Genomic DNA, 20,597 nt, shown 5'->3' with positions numbered 1-20,597 from the left:
TTGATTGATTTATTGACTGATGACACCACCTGAAACAAGCCCCCCCTCCATTCTCCAAACCACCCCAGACTCACCCCACTGCCTCCCCCCCCCCCCCCCCCCCCGCTCCAACCCTTCACCCCGATTGGTTGTGCCAGTTCCTCGGCTGCGGTCGCCAGGGAGACGGGGGCGGGGCCGGGGGCGGGGCTAGTCCTCGGACAGCGCGTGCCATTTGGCGATCTGTCTCCGGGGGTGGTCGCAGATCTCGCGCCAGTGCTCCCCGGGGGTGCCGGGTGCCGAGGCGGCCAGCAGGAGGCGCCCCAGGACCGGGGCGGGGCTGGCGGCCGGGGACGGGGAGTCCAGCAGGAGCAGCTCCACGCTGGTCTGCCGCAGGCCCTCCTCCCACGGCACGTCGAACACAAACAGCTCGTTAAACACCGGGTTCGGGGAGCACTTCTTCACGTGCGTCTTCTTCTTGCACACGCGTTTGGCCCCCTGGTACAGGTTCAGCTTCACGTACGGGTCTGAGGAGGAGGACAACCGGCAGGTTAGCAAGCCCCTAACCCTGCCCCCAGAGTGCCCCAACATTTAGTCATCCCATAATTACATCCTGTCACGTGGGAAATCTTTCAAACAGCAAATAGTGCTTTGACTCTAAAATATGTATACTTCGGGCAACATTTTCTTTGCTTTACTTGAATCATCAAACACAAATCGAAAGAAAGAAAATCTGAAACACAGGAAGCAAAGCATGTGGGCCTTTAAGGGCCAGGTTCAGCCTGTCTGTTTGGGAATTGCATCAATTAATGAATGTGGACCCTCCAGTACATGTGGCCCCTGGGTGTGGCCCCTGGGCCAGGCCTCACCTGAGGGCCCACTGGACTCGGTTTTGGGCAGGTGACGGGCCTTCAGCACCACCACCGTCAGAGTGCTGGTGGTGGACTGGTAGCACAGAGATAGCAGGAGCTCCCCCCTGCCCGTGCTCCTCTGAGAGAGGGAGAGGGAGAGAGAGAGAGAGAGAGAGAGAGAGAGAGAGAGAGAGAGAGAGAGAGAGAGAGAGAGCGAGGGAGAGAGACAGAGAGAGGAGAGGGAGAGAGAGAGAGACAGAGAGACAGAGAGAGAGAGAGAGAGAGGGAGAGAGACAGAGAGAGGAGAGAGAGACAGAGAGACAGAGACAGAGAGAGAGAGAAATAGAGAGAGAGAGAGGGAGAGAGAGAGTGACAGAGAGAGAGGAGAGAGAGACAGAGAGAGAGAGAGAGGGAGAGAGAAGGAGGAGAACAAAAGGAAAAGGTTAAGTTACACAGCCATAAAGACTAAAGCATCACAGCCTATATTTACATTTTAGTCATTTGGCTTTTAATCCAAAGCGACTTACAAGAGCATCGGTTCTTCCAAAGCATCTCATCCATAACTAGTAAAATACACATGAAGGGCTGTTCTAAACAAAAATACAGTCATCATAAATGCAAATTATTATTATTATTATTAGTATTTTTTTTGGGTTAGACAAGAGTGATATCGGAAAGATGGGGGGGGGGGTCAGGAGGGAGGACAAAGGTTTCTGACAAACAAGCTGTCCTGCTGTGTTCTGTGTGTGTGTGCATGTGTGGGTGTAATATGCATCCTCTGATAAGTGTGTGCATGTGCGTGCTTGTGTGTCTGTGTGTGTGAATGTGTGTGTGTGTGTGTGTGTGTGTGTGTGTGTGTGTGTGTGTGTGTGTGTGAATGCGTGTGTGTGTGTGTGTGTGTGTGTGTGTATGCAAGCACAATACAGACAGTGTGCCTCTCTAAGAGAACCAGCCTCTTCTAATGGAGCCCAAACATCCCATAAATCACCATGGCAACCACAGTTCCCCTTCCATTGTCTGTGTCTCTCCCTCTGACTGTTATGCTGCTCTGGGGTCTGTAGCCTTTTAAACCCATCAATAATTAACCACTCACTAACTGCTAGGCCCCGCCCTCCTCAATTCTACATAGCTCTGTACCGGGCCGGAACAGAATGCCAGTGATGTCACAGAAGCTGCATAGTTCAGTGCGTAGATTCCAAAGTGCTCAGGGCTGCTGGGAAATGTAGTACTGGTGTTGCTTGTGACTGAATCCATTCTGGGTACATTTGGGCATTCAGCAGTGGACCGAATGCCAAAATTAACACACCTAGCCCAACAGGTATTGATTGACTCTAATGCTGCAGTATAACAGAGGCCAATTATTATCATTGCCATCACCGGCACGGTCACGACCATCAAGAACACCATTGCATTCGTACGCACGCATGTGTGCGTGCTCGTGTACACAAACTGTTTACAGACACAAACATGCTGCCACTACTACTAAAGTGATTCTAATAAATCACTGCAGCGGTCAATAATAAATAACACTGCAATGACTAATGATGCTAAATCATAACCCAATCTATGCCTCCTACAACCATCACCCCCCACTGCTGTTACAACTATCACACCAAACACAATTCCTGCTACTGCTAAACTCAATGCTAGCACACCACAAGCACTTTATGCTACTGCTAAACCCAGTTACACATGTAATGTGATGTAGTGTAATATAATGTAATGTAGTGTAATGTAGTGTAGTGTAATACAATGTAATGTAGTGTAATGTAGTGTAATGTAAGGTTGTGTAATGTAAGGTCGTGTAGTGTAGTGTAGTGTAATGTATAGTGGTATTGTGTAGTGTAGTGTAATGTAATGTATGGTGGTATTGTGTAGTGTAGGGTAGTGTAGTATAATGTAGTGTAATCTATAGTGGTATTGTGTAGTGTAGTGCGATGTAGTGTATAGTGGTATTGTGTAGTGTAGTGTGATGTAGTGGATAGTGGTATAGTGTAGTGTAGTGTAATGTAGTGTAATGTATAGTGGTATTGTGTAGTGTAGTGCGATGTAGTGTATAGTGGTATTGTGTAGTGTAGTGTGATGTAGTGGATAGTGGTATAGTGTAGTGTAGTGTAATGTAGTGTAATGTATAGTGGTATTGTGTAGTGTAGTGTGATGTAGTGTATAGTGGTATTGTATAGTGTAGTGTAGTGTAATGTAATGCAGTGTAGTGTAGTGTAGTGTAGTGTAGTGTAATGTAGTGTGATGTAATATAGTGTAGTGTGTAGTGTAATGTAGTGTAGTGTAGTGTAGTGTAGTGTAGTGTATAGTGGTATTGTGTAGTGTAGTGTAGTGTGGTGTATAGTGGTATTGTGTAGTGTAGTGTAGTGTAGTGTATAGTGGTATTGTGTAGTGTAGTGTAGTGTAGTGTGATGTAGGGTATAGTGGTATTGTGTAGTGTAGTGTGATGTAGTGTATAGTGGTATTGTGTAGTGTAGTGTATGTGATGTCGTGTAGTGTAGTGTAGTGTGGTGTAGTCTATAGTGGTATCGTGTAGTGTAGTGAAATGTAGTGTATAATGGTATAGTGTAGTGTAGTGTAATGTAGTGAAATGTAGTGTAGTGTAGTGTAGTGTAGTGTATAGTGGTATCGTGTAGTGTAGTGTATGTGATGTAATATAGTGTAGTGTAGTGTGATGTAGTGTATAGTGGTAGTGTGTAGTGTAGTGTAGTGTAGTGTAGTGTATAGTGGTAGTGTGTAGTGTAGTGTAGTGTAGTGTGATGTAGTGTATAGTGGTAGTGTGTAGTGTAGTGTAGTGTGATGTAGTGTATAGTGGTAGTGTGTAGTGTAGTGTAGTGTAGTGTATAGTGGTAGTGTGTAGTGTAGTGTAGTGTAGTGTATAGTGGTAGTGTGTAGTGTAGTGTATGTGATGTAGCGGTATCGTGTAGTGTATAGTGGTAGTGTGATGTAGTGTAGTGTAGTGTATAGTGGTAGTGTGTAGTGTAGGGTATGTGATGTAGCGGTATCGTGTAGTGTAGTGTAGTGTGTAGTGTAGTGTAGTGTAGTGTAGTGTATAGTGGTAGTGTGTAGTGTAGGGTATGTGATGTAGCGGTATCGTGTAGTGTAGTGTAGTGTATAGTGGTAGTGTGTAGTGTAGTGTAGTGTAGTGTAGTGTATAGTGGTAGTGTGTAGTGTAGTGTAGTGTATAGTGGTAGTGTATAGTGGTAGTATGTAGTGTAGTGTAGTGTATGTGAAGTAGCGGTCAGGACCGCACCTTCTGGTTGCGTTTGATGATGTCGCGGTGCATGCGCACGCGGCCCTCAGACAGGTCGATGCCGGACAGCGGGACGAGTGTTTCGCCGATGACCTCGTCGCGGGAGAAGCGGTCGAAGCTCAGCACCATGAAGTGCAGTGCCAGCTGGGGCAGGCGGGCGAAGGGGATGCCGTAGAAGCTGAAGGTCTCCTGGAAGGCCGGGTCCAGAGTCTTCCTCAGCACCCTCGTCTTCACCTTGTGCTTCTTCTCCGGCAGGATGGTCAGCTTGATGTAGGGGTCGGAGGTCAGGGACTGGTCGTCAGTGGCGCACAGGCCCTGAGCCTCCTGGATGTGCACTACGAAGGCCTTCTTCTCCAGGTTGTACTCCAGGGAGAAGAAGAGCCTGCCCAGCCCGCCCTCCCGGTCCTGGGGCTTCTCGGCCGGGGTGGGGGCCGGGGTGGACAGGGCGCTCTCGGGGGTGCCCGGCCCGGGGTGGGGGGAGGAGGGGTGCAGGTCGGGGGAGCTGCGGACCTTCGGGGCGGGGTGGGCGGGTTTGGAGAAGTTCCCGTTCAGGTCCAGGTGGAGGGCGGGTCGGGTGCCCGTGGGGCTGGGCGTGGCCTTGGCGTGGTGGGCGTCGCCCTTGGCTTCACTCGCCCCAAACTTCCTCTTGCCGCTCAGGCCCTCTGGGTAGATGTCCACGCCCTTCAGCATGTGCACAAACCTGTACGGTGGGGTCTTGGCGGACTTGGCGTTTTTCCGCTGGCAGCAGATCCAGGAGAAGAGCGAGACGCTGAAGACCAGGCCGAACACACTGACCACGCCCACTGCCACTGGGAGCTCCGCTGGAGGGGCACAGGTCAGTCAGGAGGTTACCCCACACTCACTCACTCACCCAGTTACCCCACACTCACTCACTCATCCAGTTACCCCACACTCACTCACTCACCCAGTTACCCCACACTCACTCACTCATCCAGTTACCCCACACTACTCACTCATCCAATTACCCCACACTCACTCACTCATCCAGTTACCCCACACTCACTCACTCACTCACTCACCCAGTTACCCCACACTCACTCACTCACTCACTCACTCACCCAGTTACCCCACACTCACTCACTCACCCAGTTACCCCACACTCACTCACTCATCCAATTACCCCACACTCACTCACTCATCCAATTACCCCACACTCACTCACTCATCCAATTACCCCACACTCACTCACTCATCCAATTACCCCACACTCACTCACTCACTCACTCACTCACCCAGTTACCCCACACTCACTCACTCATCCAATTACCCCACACTCACTCACTCACTCACTCACTCACCCAGTTACCCCACACTCACTCACTCACTCATCCAATTACCCCACACTCACTCATCCAATTACCCCACACTCACTCATCCAATTACCCCACACTACTCACTCATCCAATTACCCCACACTCACTCACTCATCCAATTACCCCACACGACTCACTCATCCAATTACCCCACACTCACTCACTCACACTCACACTCATTCACTTACACACTCACTCACTCACGCACTTATCCAGTCACTTAGTACATTTCATGAAAGCATTTAGGCAGCAGACAGAACGGTCAGGTTTTACAACTTGCGGTTAAAAATTAACTTGAGCGGTTCACTATAAATGAACGGAGGCTATTTATAACGGACGAGCCAAATCACCGTTACATTTAACATAATTCTACATAGCTCCCGATTTACCCAAGCAAAGGAAAAGATCTATCTGCTAATGACGTCATTGTTTCTCGAACAGATATTTCCCCCCGGTCCTGTCCCACGTGTATTTGCGTAATGGAGTATGTCCACTGCGCTGTTCCACTCCCCCCCCCCCCCCGCACACACCTATATTCAGATACTCAGGGGATGTGCACGATCTGGCGTACTTTACAAGGACCTCTGGAACTCTCCCTGTCCCCTTCACCCAGCTCCCTCTCTCTCTCCCTCTCCCTCTCTCATCGCTCTCTCATCTTTCTCTCACCCTCTCTCTCGCCCCCTCTCTCCCTCACTCTCACCCTCTCTCTCTCTCTCTCTCCCTCTCTTTCCCTCCCCCCACACACAGACATATACGCCTCATGTTCCATATGATGTAGCTGACGGTAGATTCAGAGTGAGTCAGGTGCGGTGGCTGGCATGGTCGGGCGCACTGTTCACACGAGCAATTACCGGAGCAACGACGCGCCCAAAGGCGCTGTGAAATGGGCAGTCGGTCGGTGCGCACACAATATTGCATTTCAGCGTCCATACAGCGAATGTGCTCCACCTATTCCGATGTATTAATGCGTGCGAAATACAGGTTTACGAGCCGTACAGGAGCCTACAACTGCATATTGCGACCAGCACAATAGCTATATTTGAATAAATAAAATTGTTTTTTTCTTCTGAAATGAAATCAGAATAATTCATTTTTAATCAATGGAATTGCGACGACAGCTGCCGATGCATACCAAACAGGGAATATTCCAAACATTATCATAACATTATCATGTGTGCGTATGGATAATGTGAGAAAACGTGGAATTATTTGCCCGCTGCGCACGCCTTAATTAAACGTAATTAAATATTAAAATACAGTGATGCAATCTGGATGCAGTCAGGCTCCAAACGAGCGAGGCGTTCGATGACAGACGTGCCAAACTGGATTGCAGCCCGCTGGCGGCGGTTGGAGATGTTTATTCGCTTACCAAACTGCGCTTGTTCCGCGACAACGGGAGCCATGATGTCTTGCACACTGTCCGAGGTTCTGAAATGATTCGTCTTCCGCAAACCTGGTTTAAACCGTTGAGTATCAGTAGTCCCCAGCCCTGTCCACAGTCAAACCTTTACATATGCTATGTCTCGCTTCTCAGATTTGACACTAAAGTACTGATATTTGTGTCGTGCTAACATAGATTATATATCGCCGTCTTTTTCCTCTGTATTGTAGGCTACTCGTGGAAATTTTTCGCCCCGGTCCTGTGTCGCCACTCGCCGCGTTACGAATGTCTCAGTGTCGGCACCGCCTCCCCACCCCCTCCTCGCTGAGTTCATCTGTGCTGACGCAGTTCTGACGAAGACTCGTCTGAAATCACCCCTTATTCCCTGAGGAACGACACAACCAACCATCCATCACTTTTTTTCTTTTTCTTTTTACAAGCCCTTCCCTGCGAAACCCGTTTTAAAAATACACGGGGATGTTCATAGCCTACATTCTTACTGTGAACTGTGTATGCGAGCTGTTGTATGTTCTCGAGTTGTACATACTAAAATACACATAAGCACACACGGGCTTTGCAGCCGGAAACATGTGGCTTATACGTCTCGTGTTGCCTAAAACAGTGATATGTTAGGAGCGCTGAATATTTCTGTCGTAGGGAATTAGCATAGTTGTTATACTTAATATTGTCCCTCTGTTGAAACTACCCCTTCTCCAACGTTAGAGAAACGATTACTTCCCCCTACGTAATTAAAAAGCAGTGCCCACAGATTATGAGCATTTCCGCCCGCTCTTGAGGCACGTCACCGGTAGCATTATTGTGGAAGCAGCGCTGATGCACGACTAACGGTAAATGGGAGTACCGGTTCCTCATGTCATCTTAGAACCACGCCCCGTCCTGCACTCTCAGTTCACTGCAGGCTGGACAGCAGCTCTTTCAAGCCACACACACTTTTACCTCCTCCTTCGTGTGGATGGGCCCCATGGTCTGGTATCTGTTAAGGCTCTGCTCCAGTGTGTGGATGGGCCCCATGGTCTGGTATCTGTTTAAGGCTCTGCTCCAGTGTGTGGATGGGCCCCATGGTCTGGTATCTGTTTAAGGCTCTGCTCCAGTGTGTGATGGTGTGTGACAACTGCTACAGCCATCTGTACTTGCTGTACTTCACTGCACGGGGCAGATTGAAACAGAGATTCTCTCAAAGAGCCCAAGTCATGCCCGTAGGGTAGTGCTATGTCCAGTGTATTGGACATTTTGGAGATTAAAGTCAGAAGCGATTCACACTGAGCACCAGCTCCCCCTGGTGGTCAGCCTTGGCCCTGCCGTCTGCCTGTGGGGTTGCACAGGAAGGGCCTGTCTCTGCCCCATGTGCACCCGGCCCAGCCTGCAGACCACTAACACCACAGACTTTATGAACGGAGGGCTTGTCTGTGCCTTTTCCCCAACCACAGCAGCACAGAGCCGGGAGTCCCCAACCAGGAGGACAAGACGGGGACACGACCCAGGGCCCTCTGGAAGATTCTGCGGTTTCCACAGTCACACACCTGTACCAGCCGGACAGAAACACTGTGTGAATCGCTTGTGTGAATGTGCATTGTGTGAATGTGCATTGTGTGAATGTGCATTGTGTGAATGTGCATTGTGTGAATGTGCATTGTGTGAATGTGCATTGTGTGAATGTGCATTGTGTGAATGTGCATTGTGTGAATGTGCATTGTGTGAATGTGCATTGTGTCTAGAGGAAACAGCTCAGGAATATAAACCTCCTACCATGGCTGCACGTGGTAACAGGGTCACTCTCACCAAGCAGCACCCAAATTCAGCAACTGAGTGCCAATGGCTCCCCCTGGTGGAGACTCTTCGGTGGGTGTGTCAGAGAGACCTGTTACAGTGCATTGCCATGTGTTATTCTTTGTTCTGTATGTTTGTTGTAGTTCAGCGTGTGATTGCCTGTTACGCCCCCGCAGTGTCTGCTTTGGCCATGCGCATGAAGTGTGTTGCACACGCGTGAAAGATTCTTCCAAATGGTATCCCAAGGAATCTCATCATCACAGATCTCTATATCAAATTGGTTGGATTGCAAGGGGTTTGTAAGCAGCTCTAAGGAGAACAGGTCTTAATCCACATCTTAATTAACCTTTAATTGGTGAAATGTATCAAGGTTCTGCCGAGAGCATCACTAGGTATTGATTCCTTTGGAGAAAATGTATTTCTCTGCATCTCTGTCAGATTTTGACTTCCCCAGAAGCAATCTGTTTCCCCAGTAAAGCACCGCTTCAGACGAGGTACAGACACACACTTTTAATGAAAGCAAAAGGACAGACCTCACTACACTCAGCTCTCTGCACAGATGAGTCAGGGCCCATCGTGACCTGTGGGCTGTGCTCTGGTGCCACTGTGGATGCGCTGGTGTGTTTTCAGGTTTTGGAGCAGACTGAAGCTCTTCCCGCACTGCGTGCAGCAGTACGGTCTCTCCCCAGTGTGAGTGCGCTGGTGGGTGCGCAGGTTTCCCAGCTGGCTGAAACACTTCCCGCACTGCGTGCAGCAGTACGGTTTCTCCCCGGTGTGGATCCGCGTGTGCGTCTTCAGGTTCTGCGCAATACTGAAGTTCTTCCCGCAGTGGGTGCAAGAGTAGGGTTTCTCCCCGGTGTGGATGCGCTGGTGCGTCTCCAGGCTCTGCAGGTGGCCGAACGTCCGTCCGCACTGGGAGCAGCTGTACGGTTTCTCCCCAGTGTGCGTGCGCTCGTGAGTCTTCAGGTTGCGCTGGAGGCCGAACCTCTTGCCGCAGAGGGGGCAGCCGAACGGTCTCTCCCCGGTGTGCACCAGCTGGTGGGTCCTGAGGTTGTCCAGGCTGTGGAAAGAGCGCGTGCAGACGGAGCAGCTGTGCGGTTTCTCCCCGCTGTGCAGCCGCTGGTGGGTCTTCAGGCTCCAGGCGGAGCTAAAGCTCTTAGCACACAGGGGGCAGCGGGGGGGGCCGTCGCCGGGGGCAACGCTGGGCGGGCTGGAGGAGGGAGGGGCGGCGGGCTCACTGTGGAAGCCCTCCCCACTCTGCGGCCCCAGGGTGTGTGTGTGTGTGTGTGTGTTGTGTGTGTGTGTGCCAGCCCAGGCCCCTCTTCCTGCAGGCGGGGGCATCAGGGGGGCGGGCTCACACTGCCAGGCTCCGCCCACCACAAAGTCCAGCTCGGTCCCTAGCTCCGCCCCCAGGGCGGGGTCTTCCTGCTGCAGCCTGCTCTCCTGTGGCTCGCACATGACCTCTGACCCCGCACAGGCCCCGCCCCCCAGGCCCCACTGCAGTGCACTGCACTGTGTCTGGGAGCCACGCCCCGCCACGCCCCCTTCCACAGCCGCCTGCGACGCCTCGGCCCCTGCACAGACACACACAGCACAGGTACACAGGTACACACAGGTACACAGGTATACAGGTACACACAGGTACACACAGGTCCACACAGGTACACACAGGTACACACAGGTACATACTCACACACACACTCACACACACAGCACAGGTACACACAGGTACACAGGTATACAGGTACACAGGTACACACAGGTACATACTCACACACACACTCACACACACAGCACAGGTACACACAGGTACACACAGGTACATACTCACACACACACACACACACAGCACAGGTACACACAGGTACACACAGGTCCACACAGGTACACACAGGTACATACTCACACACACACTCACACACACAGCACAGGTACACACAGGTCCACAGGTACACAGGTACACAGGTACACAGGCACACAGGTACACACAGGTACATACTCACACACACACTCACACACACAGCACAGGTACACACAGGTCCACAGGTACACAGGTACACAGGTACACACAGGTACACAGGTACACACAGGTACACACAGGTCCACACAGGTCCACAGGTACACACAGGTACACAGGTACACACAGGTACACAGGTACACAGGTACACACAGGTACACACAGGTCCACACAGGTCCACAGGTACACAGGTACACACAGGTACACACAGGTACATACTCACACACACACTCACACAGCACAGATACATACAGGTACACACAGGTACACACAGGTACACAGGTACACACAGGTCCACAGGTACACAGGTACACAGGTACACAGGTACACAGGTATACACAGGTCCAGAGGTACACAGGTACACAGGTACAAGCAGGTACACAGGTACACAGGTACACACAGGTACACACGGGTACATACTCACACACACACTCACACAGCACAGATACATACAGGTACACACAGATACATACTCACACACACACTCACACACACAGCACAGATACATACAGGTACACACAGGTACACATTCACACACACACACCTCAGCAAATCACACACACACATCTCTGAGAATCACACACACACACCTCAGAGAATCACACACACACACACACACACACACACGCACACGCACACGCACACACACACACATCAGAGAATAACATTGATTGGTTGCTCTCAGTGGTTGCTTTCTCCCAGTAAAGGCATTGGTAGATCAAAGCCCCTTTTCCTAGAGGCCACAACTACCTTTCCTGGCAAATCGATGGCTCTCCTCCTGTTGACTGACACAGCCCCTGGCCTGCTCCTCCAGGTCTGCAGACTGCAATACCCATAATGCAGTTGGTTAGGCAGTACATTGGACCCTAACCCTACCCCTAACCCTTTGCTCTGTATGAGTGATTCTGAGCTAAGAACCAGGGACACTTTGATCGCGAGGAGACACGTCAACAAGAGCACACACACTGGAATATGGTGAAAAGCCCTTCGGTAGCACACACATGTGTTTCATATGCAGATTTGACCTTTGACCCGGGTGTGGTGTGGAGACCTGAGACCCCATTGGCTGTCGGCGCACAGACCTCCTCTTTGATGACGATGCAGTCCAGCTCGGTGCGGTCCAGCTCGGTGCGGTCCAGCTCGGCACGGTCCAGGGCGAAGTGGCCACGGGATTCGCGTTTCGCCACATCGCCAGACTTCCACAGGCTGCAGGTCCAGTCCTCGCCCAGGAAGCCCTCCTCTGCCGCAAGCTCGCCCCCTAGGGGACAGGAGGGAGACTGAGCACAGCCCTCTGGCTGACCCCAGGTGCAGTCCTGATGCCTCCTGCCCCGCCCATCCCCAGGAACCATGACCCCATCTTGAATAAAAAGAAATCACTTAAAGGTTCAATGGGTCATTTCAGACTTCTAACGGTCAAGAGAGGAGTAGCAGCAGCAGCAGACACCTTCAAACCACAGCACTGTTTATCCCTCCCCCTTCTCTGTGAATGTGCTTGAATGCGCTGACGTTGAAACGCCACTGGCTGTGCCAGCTTGAGTTATTGATTAGTGATTAGTGATTAGTGATTAGTGATTAGTGATTAGTAATTAGTGATAGGATGGTTTTGCAGAGTGAGTGTCGGGCCGTCAACTGCATGTTTCGAAACTGGAACTTAAGGACGATAAACACAGGCAGAGTCAACATGTCAGTGAGCCTTCTTCAATGATCGGAAGGGATTTACAATGGTCTTGTAACAATGTTTTAACACAACAATCTTACCTATTGGACCTTTAACCAATATCTCCTTGAGCAACTGATCAATTAGCATGAAATCTCCACAAATATGTCCAGTGCACTATTCTATGTGAAAGATATGTGTGCTGCAAAAACATGGCCGCAGTCTTAAATAGTTAGCTCTGATGCAGAAATTGAGCTATTTACTTTAATTCTAGACTTTATTAACGTGTAAACTGTGCGATATAGACATGCGCGATGGGTCTGGTGTTGATGACAGGTGGGCAAGGGGGGTCATCTTTGTTTCTGGATTCAATGCCAGATTTTAATTGTATCATCAGTCCGGTGGCGGCAGGGATGGTGCAGTGGAATCCCCGTCAGGCTGATTGGAGAGTCTAAATTGCCTGTAGGTATGAGTGTGTGAGTGAATGGTGTGTGTACCCTGCGATGGACTGGCGACCTGTCCAGGGTGTATTCCTGCCCAGTGTATGCTGAGATAGGCTCCAGCCCCCCTGTGACCCTGTTCAGGATAAGTGGGTTCAGATAATGGATGGATGGATTTACTTCGTAAATAATATTTTAGTAGCATTCTTTGTAAGTTCAGGGGAACAGTACATGTCCATGTGTTCATCTCATTGAGGTCTAATCAAGTTAAACCGGCATTTAATATATTCATCAAATTAGCTAAGGTCTCCAGGTACAAACCAGCCTTTCAGTCACGTGATTATGAGATGTGATTCTGGTCCATGCTGGGAGGGACATGTGATGGGCAGTGTAGCAACCCCACTTATCACCACTGACAACAAAGCTTTGTTGATAATACTATTTATAATAAATGGTGAGCATCATACTAATCGTGATTATTGTGACGATGGTGATTATCAATAATTGTGCGCTTAACCAGATTTTTTATTATTTTTTATTGAGCAATATAAACAGAACATATAAAAGTAACGGCACGTTCTATAATGTGAGGGTAGGGCTGCTAGCTCGCTGCTGGTTCTCATCTGCAGTTCCATGTTTCCAGATGTGAGGTCGGTGTCATATTACCTACGCGCCGAAAATAATTCGCAAAGCTGGTTAAGACTGTAGACCGTAGAGACTCACCACCCGTCCGCATTTCCCCGTCATGAACCTGGACTGCCACGGAACGGCGGCCGGCGACGTGGGCACCGCCAATCGAACCATACGCACGTTCCGTTCTCCATTCGGTCTCCTTCACCAGAAGCTTCAGTTTTAGCGATTCGTTTTCCTTTTTCCGGTCGTCGATTTCGGCCTGCAGACCAGCCAAGCTTCCCTCCACAATCTTGGTTACTTCGCTAATCGCCGCTTTCACCAGGATGTCCATGACCGAGGCGAGCTGCGTCTGAAACGACATCACGAAACACGACATCGCGCCCTCGCCTCAGAAGCTGCCAGCTTTCTCAAAAGTTAGGGGTTACAAAAACACCCTGTTGTTTTTTTCGTCAAAATATTTTATGGGTCCAATGTTATGAATTCACAACAATGCGCATTTTTTTCGTGACAGATAGTAGCCACATTGTTGTGATATTAATGCACCCATAGGCACCGTATGCCTTCATGCTGTATTGTAATTACCGTAATAACTAGAAAAGCATAGCAACAACATTTGAGCTTCAGCTTGCTCGTTCCCCCTCCGAATGCGGTGCTGCGTTTCATCAGCTGCATTGTCTAATTCAGGGGCTTCTTTGTAATATTTACTTTCGAAAAATATATTATTTAAATACCTAAAGTTGTTTTGATTATCTGAAAATATAAAAATAATGTTATCAACAGAGATATTCAGCGTCAAAATACCTGTTAGGTGAAACCAATGCTTTCCATTGATGTGACTGCATGCCGACTTTTTACAGGTTAATCCCAAAATAAATAATAATAAATAAATAAAAAACAGATGACAAATCGGTCAGTACTATAAACAACAATATTCAATATTATTCACATCAATTATATGTAATTGTTCCCATTTCCTCCCCAATTAGACATATACAGCACTCGTATGTATACAGTATATATTGTGCATATTGCCTGTATTTTGATACCTTACAATATCCGTCCCTGTGTAAAATATGAAATGCACTCAGTGATAACCAGAAGTCTAATGAAGCTCCTTGGTAGTCATGTTAAACTCCACTCACCGAGCACTTTATTAGGAACATTTGACTTTTGTTACACCTACTTATTTATGCGATTATCTAATCAGCCAATTGTGTGGCAGCAGTGCAATGCATACAATCATTTAGATATGGGTCAGGAGCTTCAGTTAATGTTCAAAGTGGTTTGAGTATCTCAGAAACTGCTGATCTCCTGGGATTTCCACGCACACTAGTCTCTAGAGTTTGCAAAGAATGATGCAAAAAAACAAAATTAGCAGCAGTTCTCCAGACAGAAACGCCTTGTTAAAGAGAGACAGAGCAGAAGGGCCAGACTGGTCAAAGCTGACAGGAAGGTGAGAGTAACGCAGATAACCACACATTACAACAGTGGTATGCAGAAGAGCATCTCTGAAGACACAACGCATCATAACTCTAAGTGGGTAGGCTACAGCAGTAGAAGTCTAAAAAATAAGTCTAATAAATACCTAATAAAGTGCTCACTGAGAATATGTTTCCAATTGCATGGTGACCCAATGATGTGAACAGTGTCTTCGGCCAAGTGCATGCTAGCATGGAAGAGCAGAACATAACACGTGATGATGTTAAGAATTCTCATGACACTTTTTCAATTAATAGTGAGATTTTGGCAGGTTTCAGGTGGGGGAAACAATCTTTGTTTGCAGGTGTTACAGAAAAGCAGACAATTAAGCGGTAATGAAAGAGCGGGCTTTTGAGAAAGCACAATGTCCATACATTTTATTGACAAACCAAATCTATCAACAATGCCGTCTTTAGAGTTGTCGATTTTCAAATGACCTTTGGAGGGTAACTCTATTCTGCCACTCAGCCGGAGAGGTCACAGTCTCTGTATTGCACACAAAGACTCAATAAAGTGAACCCCTCTCTCAGTAAAGTGAACCCCTCTCTCAGTAAAGTGAACCCCTCTCTCTCAGTAAAGTGAACCCCTCTCTCAGTAAAGTGAACCCCTCTCTCAGTAAAGTGAACCCCTCTCTCTCAGTAAAGTGAACCCCTCTCTCTCAGTAAAGTGAACCCCTCTCTCAGTAAAGTGAACCCCTCTCTCAGTACTCAGTAAAGTGACCCCTCTCTCTCAGTAAAGTGACCCCTCTCTCTCAGTAAAGTGACCCCTCTCTCAGTAAAGTGACCCCTCTCTCTCAGTAAAGTGAACCCCTCTCTCAGTAAAGTGAACACCTCTCTCAGTAAAGTGACCCTCTCTCTCAGTAAAGTGAACCCCTCTCTCAGTAAGGTGACCCCCTCTCTCAGTAAAGTGACCCCCTCTCTCAGTACTCAGTAAAGTGAACACCTCTCTCTCAGTAAAGTGAACACCTCTCTCTCAGTAACGTGAACCCCTCTCTCAGTAAAGTGACCCCCTCTCTCAGTAAGGTGACCCCTCTCTCAGTAAGGTGACCCCTCTCTCAGTACTCAGTAAAGTGACCCCCTCTCTCAGTACTCAGTAAAGTGACCCCCTCTCTCAGTACTCAGTAAAGTGAACACCTCTCTCTCAGTAAAGTGACCCCTCTCTCTCAGTAAGGTGACCCCTCTCTCTCAGTAAAGTGACCCCCTCTCTCAGTACTCAGTAAGGTGACCCCTCTCTCAGTAAGGTGACCCCTCTCTCTCAGTAAAGTGACCCCCTCTCTCTCAGTAAAGTGACCCCCTCTCTCAGTACTCAGTAAAGTGACCCCTCTCTCTCAGTAAGGTGACCCCTCTCTCAGTAAGGTGACCCCTCTCTCTCAGGGCCTGGTGGCCTGGTGCACCCGTTGCTGGTGCGTCCGCAGGTTTCCCTTCTGGGCGAAGGTTTTTCCGCACTCTGCGCAGCTGTAGGGTCTCTTTCCCTGGTGCACGTCGCGCTCGTGCGCCCGCAGGTTTCCCGTGCGGTTGAACCTCTTGCCGCAGAGCGCGCAGCAGTAGGGTTTCTCCCCGGTGTGCACGCGCACGTGCACGCTGCGCTCGCTGGGCGTGACGAAGCTCTTCTCGCACTGAGCGCAGGGGTAGCGCCTCTCCCCCGTGTGGCGCAGCAGGTGTCTCCGCTGCTGGGAGGGGTAGAAGAAAGCCTTGCCGCAGAACGCGCAGCCGTACGGTCTCTCCCTGGCGGGCAGGGCGCTCAGTGGCGGTTTCACCCGCACCGCGGCCGCGGGGCAGGGGCTGGGCCTCCGGGGCAGGTGACTGCTGAGCACCGCTCCGTACGCAGATCTCTGAAACCTGCCCTGGGGAGCCCCCCCCTGCCCCTGCCCCCCAGGAAGGGCGTGTGTCTGGGGGGGCCTGTGCCAGGGCAGCCGGGGGGAAAGGGCACAGTCGGGGGAGAGTCTGTGGGCGTGGTCTGTGGGAGGTCTGTGGGTGTGGTCTGTGGGAGGTCTGTGGGTGTGGTCTGTGGGAGGTCTGTGGTCTGTGGGAGGTCTGTGGGTGTGTGTATTTCTGGGGGTGTGGTCGGGGGCAGGGCTTAGCCCTGTCCTGGCCCCTCCCTCCATGTCGCCATGTCGCTTAGCCACGCCTTCTGGTCGGGAGGGGCGGGGCTGGTGTGGCACACACTCCGACGGCCCCTCCCCTTTCTCACACTTCTGAGTGAGCATCGGGCTCGGACACGCCCCCTCCGGTAGTCCCGCCCATCTCACGGAGCCGTCCGCCACAGCTGTGGGACAGAAACACACTGCTCAGGACTGTGGGTGTGGTCTCAGGATGGGGGCGTGGTCTCAGGACTGTGGGTGTGGTCTCAGGATGGGGGCGTGGTCTCAGGACTGTGGGTGTGGTCTCAGGGTGGGGGGTGTGGTCTCGTGACTGTGGGCGTGGTCTCAGGACTGTGGGTGTGGTCTCAGGATGGGGGGCGTGGTCTCATGACGGTGGGAGTGGTCTCAGGATGGGGGGTGTGGTCTCATGACTGTGGGCGTGGTCTCAGGACTGTGGGTGTGGTCTCGGGATGGGGGGTGTGGTCTCATGACTGTGGGTGTGGTCTCAGGACAGGGTGTGGTCTCGGGGTTTGGGGGTGTGGTCTTGCCTTCCAGCCTGGGGTCCGTGCACAAGTATGAGGCCACTCCTGTGCCCCCCTCCTCCTCCTCCTCCTCCTCCTCCTCAACAGGCCAGGGAGCAGGATTCTCCCCTGCACACTGAGAGAAGGGCCAGAGCTTCAGTACCACCATGTTTCTGGGGAGGTTTGTGTCCTTTTTCTCACCATGCACTCATTGTTTAATAATTACCATGTCTACCCCTGTCTACACTTATGGAAAATGTGGCTCAATGAACAGTATTTTATTTTCTTATTACAGCATCATTTGGCTTATGATACAGCATGTGGAACAGCCCTGGTCTTGCAGGCTCACTGTGGAGATGTGATTTACTATTGGAGAGGTTTGGCAAATATGGCGGGGTGCGGACTGACCTCCTCTTTGACTCGTACCCGTTCCATCTCTGCACAGTCCTGGGTGAGGCTGGTGGGCTCCAGCTCCTCCACCTGCAGCTCAGCCTTCACCTGGCTGCCCGTCTCCAGGGACCCGGGCTCAGGACCCTCCGACAGACATGCAGTCTTCCCAAGCCCTGCGGAGAGAGGAAGCCTCAGAGCACAAACCAGGAAGTGCATACCAGGAAGTACAGGGTACAAACCAGGAAGTGCAGACCAGGAAGTACAGGGTACAAACCAGGAAGTGCAGACCAGGAAGCATATGGGACAGATCAGGAAGTTGAGCACAGACCAGGAAGTACAGACCAGAAAGTACAGGGTACAAACCAGGAAATACAGACCAGGAAGTACAGACCAGGAAATAGAGCACAGACTAGGAACTACAGACCAGGAAGTACTCAATACAGACCAGGAGGTACATAACACAGACCAGGATGTACTGGGTATAAACCAGGAAGTATAGAACAGGAAGTACAGGGTCCAGAATGCAGAACAGATAAATGTCAGGAGGGCACTGTGAACATGAAGTCTACTCACCGGGACATTGCTCCTGAGCGAAGCTGCCGGGGTCAAAGGTCACGGCATCTCTGGTGGAGCTGGCCTCCTTCAGCCGGCCCTCCAGCGTCTCCAGCTTCCTGTTCAGCAGCGCCACTTCCTCCCTGGCCCGCTGCACCTCCGCGCGCGAGTCCGAGAGGCTGCCCTCGAAGATGCGGCTGATCTGGCACACGGCCGCGGCCAGGAGGGACTCCATCACCGAGCCCAGCTGGGAGTGGAAGGAGGTCCGCGCGTCCTCCCACATCCTGGACCGTAGGGGGGCGCTCCCAGCCCAGAGCCTCACTCTGCGGGTTGACCTCTCCGCTAGCCTGGCCTGTTATTACCCTAAAGGAAGCAGCAGGAGTGCGACTAGCAGGTCAGACAGATACTCACTGACCCAGAGTGTCAAAAAGGATGCACCAGCTGAATAAGTGATAATTAACTCAGTGATTTAGCTAATCATAGGTATAAGAGCATGGTCCGTTATCTATTGACAAACATGTAGTTACAGTGAGCTCTGTATGGGACAATGTTTGGGACAATGTTTGGGACAAAGATATCTTTTTTCTTTGTGTTTATTAATATTGATGTTATGTTTCATAGGCACAACAACAATAACAATAATAATAATAATAATAATAATAATAATAATAATAATAATAATAATAATAAATAGATAAAACATTTTGGAGTCATAGGAACCTAGCAGCCAGCACTGCTGAAACCATGCTAAAACAATACTGAGGTCATTACTAGAAATAGAGTGCTAAAATTTGAAATGTAAGATGAATTCGGCAAAATTATTTAGTTTAACTCAGTATAAAATCCCAGACACGTAAGCAAACCGGCGGCCTGTAAACTAAATAGCCTGTGACTATTACCATAATAATTACCATTACTACGCGCGACACTGGACACTAACATAAGTTCGCGAACAACTAAACTACACTACAGTTGCTAGGGCAGTGGGTGGTCTTATATCCTACTGTCTATTCTCTTTGATATGAAATACGCGATCATATATCAAAGGAATTTCAGAAATATTATTGTAGCGGTCTAAACGTGCACCGCTTGAAATATGTAACGGTACTACACGTTAGCCATAGTAATTTATTAAAACAAAGCTACTGATTTTTTTTCAGATTTGGTATCTATCTACCATTAGCTAGACATATTAGCGACCTGCAATAAATAAAAATTGAGATTTTGGTGAAATGACCAATGACTGTAACCAAATCGGATGAATTCGCAGGTACAGTATAAGACTGACTCTCGGTTGGATGCTATGCAAGCCAGCAACATAGAACTGGCCAGATGTGGTTGCTAACGCGGAAGTGTCATCGCTGATACTGTATTATCAACAAACACGCACGCATCGATTCACTCACCACTACGTCACAGGTAATTTCTGCCCATTCCGTGATACGGTCGTTGTCGGCGGTCGTAAGGAAACACAGCCGTATATTTATGTAAAGTAATTCAATGTAAGGATAACATTTAGTGAACTAACAGCAGACTCACCGACTTCTGGCTCTCTTTCGAGAAGAGCTGTCGCGTTGCCCCTCCCCCATAGAGACGAATGTATCGACTCGACCCGCCCCGCCCCCTAGTGACGTATGCAATCTTGTCATATTTAGCGACGGGCCGTGAATCTTTAGTGATGCTAGATCAGGGGTGCACATCAAGGGCCGATCCGTTTCAGGATTTTGTGCCAACTTCTGGTCTTAGTTATTTCATTAAATCAATCATTTCTTATGTGACATGTGCATGAGTACCGGCTACAGCTGCAGAATGCAAGCGTATCCTTTCACTGTGCTCAAGTACAGGCTTGAACCAGGGTAATTTATAGAGCTGTCAGTAAATTATAAACAAGGTAATTGCTTGGAACAAAAACCAGTACACAGACCGGCCCTCAAGGACCAGAGTTGTGCATCCCTGTACAAGATCTATCTAGTACATTCAAATCAACACTAACGAAGCACAGCGCCCATTTTAGGCACTCCAGTCCTGGAGGGCCACAGTGTCTGCTGGTTCTCTGCACCTGTGGTTCATTCAAGTCATTGATTGGCTAAAGAATTCACAGACCGTGTTCTCAAGGCCTTAATTGGCAGCTGATTGAAAGGAAACCACAAAAACCTGCAGACGCCACTGCACCCTGGGAATTCAGTTTGACACCCCGGTTTTAAACGGTTTGCCCCACCCTAACTGGAGCCCCAGTCATCCC

At 49.8% G+C, this 20,597-nt stretch overlaps 3 protein-coding genes across 6 annotated transcripts in view; all 3 read right to left on the bottom strand.

Annotated features, from left to right (window-relative positions):
• Nucleotides 1-136: 136 nt before the first annotated feature.
• syt4 (synaptotagmin IV) lies at nt 137-7,108 on the bottom strand. Its single transcript, XM_061252705.1, has 4 exons — nt 6,787-7,108; nt 4,084-4,904; nt 846-966; nt 137-503 (listed from the first exon to the last, which is right to left on the bottom strand). Exons 1-4 carry the CDS (start codon nt 6,818-6,820, stop codon nt 187-189), a joined length of 1,293 nt encoding a protein of 430 aa, XP_061108689.1. The 5' UTR covers nt 6,821-7,108; the 3' UTR covers nt 137-186.
• Nucleotides 7,109-9,081: 1,973 nt separating this feature from the next.
• Nucleotides 9,082-20,597, bottom strand: part of LOC133134567 (uncharacterized) — a 32,411-nt gene continuing 20,895 nt past the window's right edge. The window contains exons 15-21 of the mRNA XM_061250768.1: nt 18,377-18,639; nt 17,840-17,976; nt 17,441-17,549; nt 16,206-17,077; nt 13,511-13,682; nt 11,686-11,861; nt 9,082-10,071 (exon numbers count right to left, since the gene is read on the bottom strand). Coding sequence (XP_061106752.1) covers nt 9,151-10,071; nt 11,686-11,861; nt 13,511-13,682; nt 16,206-17,077; nt 17,441-17,549; nt 17,840-17,976; nt 18,377-18,639 — 2,650 coding nt within the window. The 3' untranslated portion in view covers nt 9,082-9,150. The remainder of the gene's footprint in view (nt 10,072-11,685; nt 11,862-13,510; nt 13,683-16,205; nt 17,078-17,440; nt 17,550-17,839; nt 17,977-18,376; nt 18,640-20,597) is intronic.
• Nucleotides 15,162-19,931, bottom strand: LOC133134757 (zinc finger protein 316-like). 4 transcript variants are annotated; one of them, XM_061251118.1, is made up of 7 exons: nt 19,762-19,915; nt 18,377-18,718; nt 17,822-17,976; nt 17,441-17,549; nt 16,844-17,077; nt 16,130-16,801; nt 15,162-15,680 (listed from the first exon to the last, which is right to left on the bottom strand). In XM_061251118.1, exons 2-6 carry the CDS (start codon nt 18,636-18,638, stop codon nt 16,182-16,184), a joined length of 1,380 nt encoding a protein of 459 aa, XP_061107102.1. In that variant the 5' UTR covers nt 18,639-18,718; nt 19,762-19,915; the 3' UTR covers nt 15,162-15,680; nt 16,130-16,181. The 4 variants fall into 4 exon arrangements, with proteins under 4 accessions (XP_061107102.1, XP_061107099.1, XP_061107098.1 ...); XM_061251117.1 differs by having other exon boundaries at nt 15,519-15,578; nt 15,643-15,680; nt 16,130-17,077; XM_061251115.1 differs by having other exon boundaries at nt 16,130-17,077; nt 19,895-19,931.

Source organism: Conger conger, chromosome 8, assembly GCF_963514075.1.
Source record: "Conger conger chromosome 8, fConCon1.1, whole genome shotgun sequence".
Classification (NCBI taxonomy): domain Eukaryota; kingdom Metazoa; phylum Chordata; class Actinopteri; order Anguilliformes; family Congridae; genus Conger; species Conger conger.
The sequence above is the reverse complement of the archived record's forward strand: the minus strand, read 5'-3'. Positions and strand labels throughout refer to the sequence as shown.

Coding starts and splice junctions, on each gene's coding strand:
- LOC133134757 (XM_061251115.1), bottom strand. CDS start 18,638: ATGTGGGAGGACGCGCGGACCTCCTTCCACTCCCAGCTGGGCTCGGTG. Junction 17,550..17,821: donor GGGTACGAGTCAAAGAGGAG/GTCAGTCCGCAC, acceptor CCCTTCTCTCAG/TGTGCAGGGGAGAATCCTGC. Junction 17,078..17,440: donor CACGGACCCCAGGCTGGAAG/GCAAGACCACAC, acceptor TCTGTCCCACAG/CTGTGGCGGACGGCTCCGTG.
- syt4 (XM_061252705.1), bottom strand. CDS start 6,820: ATGGCTCCCGTTGTCGCGGAACAAGCGCAGTTTG. Junction 4,905..6,786: donor CGCGGAACAAGCGCAGTTTG/GTAAGCGAATAA, acceptor GTGCCCCTCCAG/CGGAGCTCCCAGTGGCAGTG. Junction 967..4,083: donor TCATCAAACGCAACCAGAAG/GTGCGGTCCTGA, acceptor TCCCTCTCTCAG/AGGAGCACGGGCAGGGGGGA.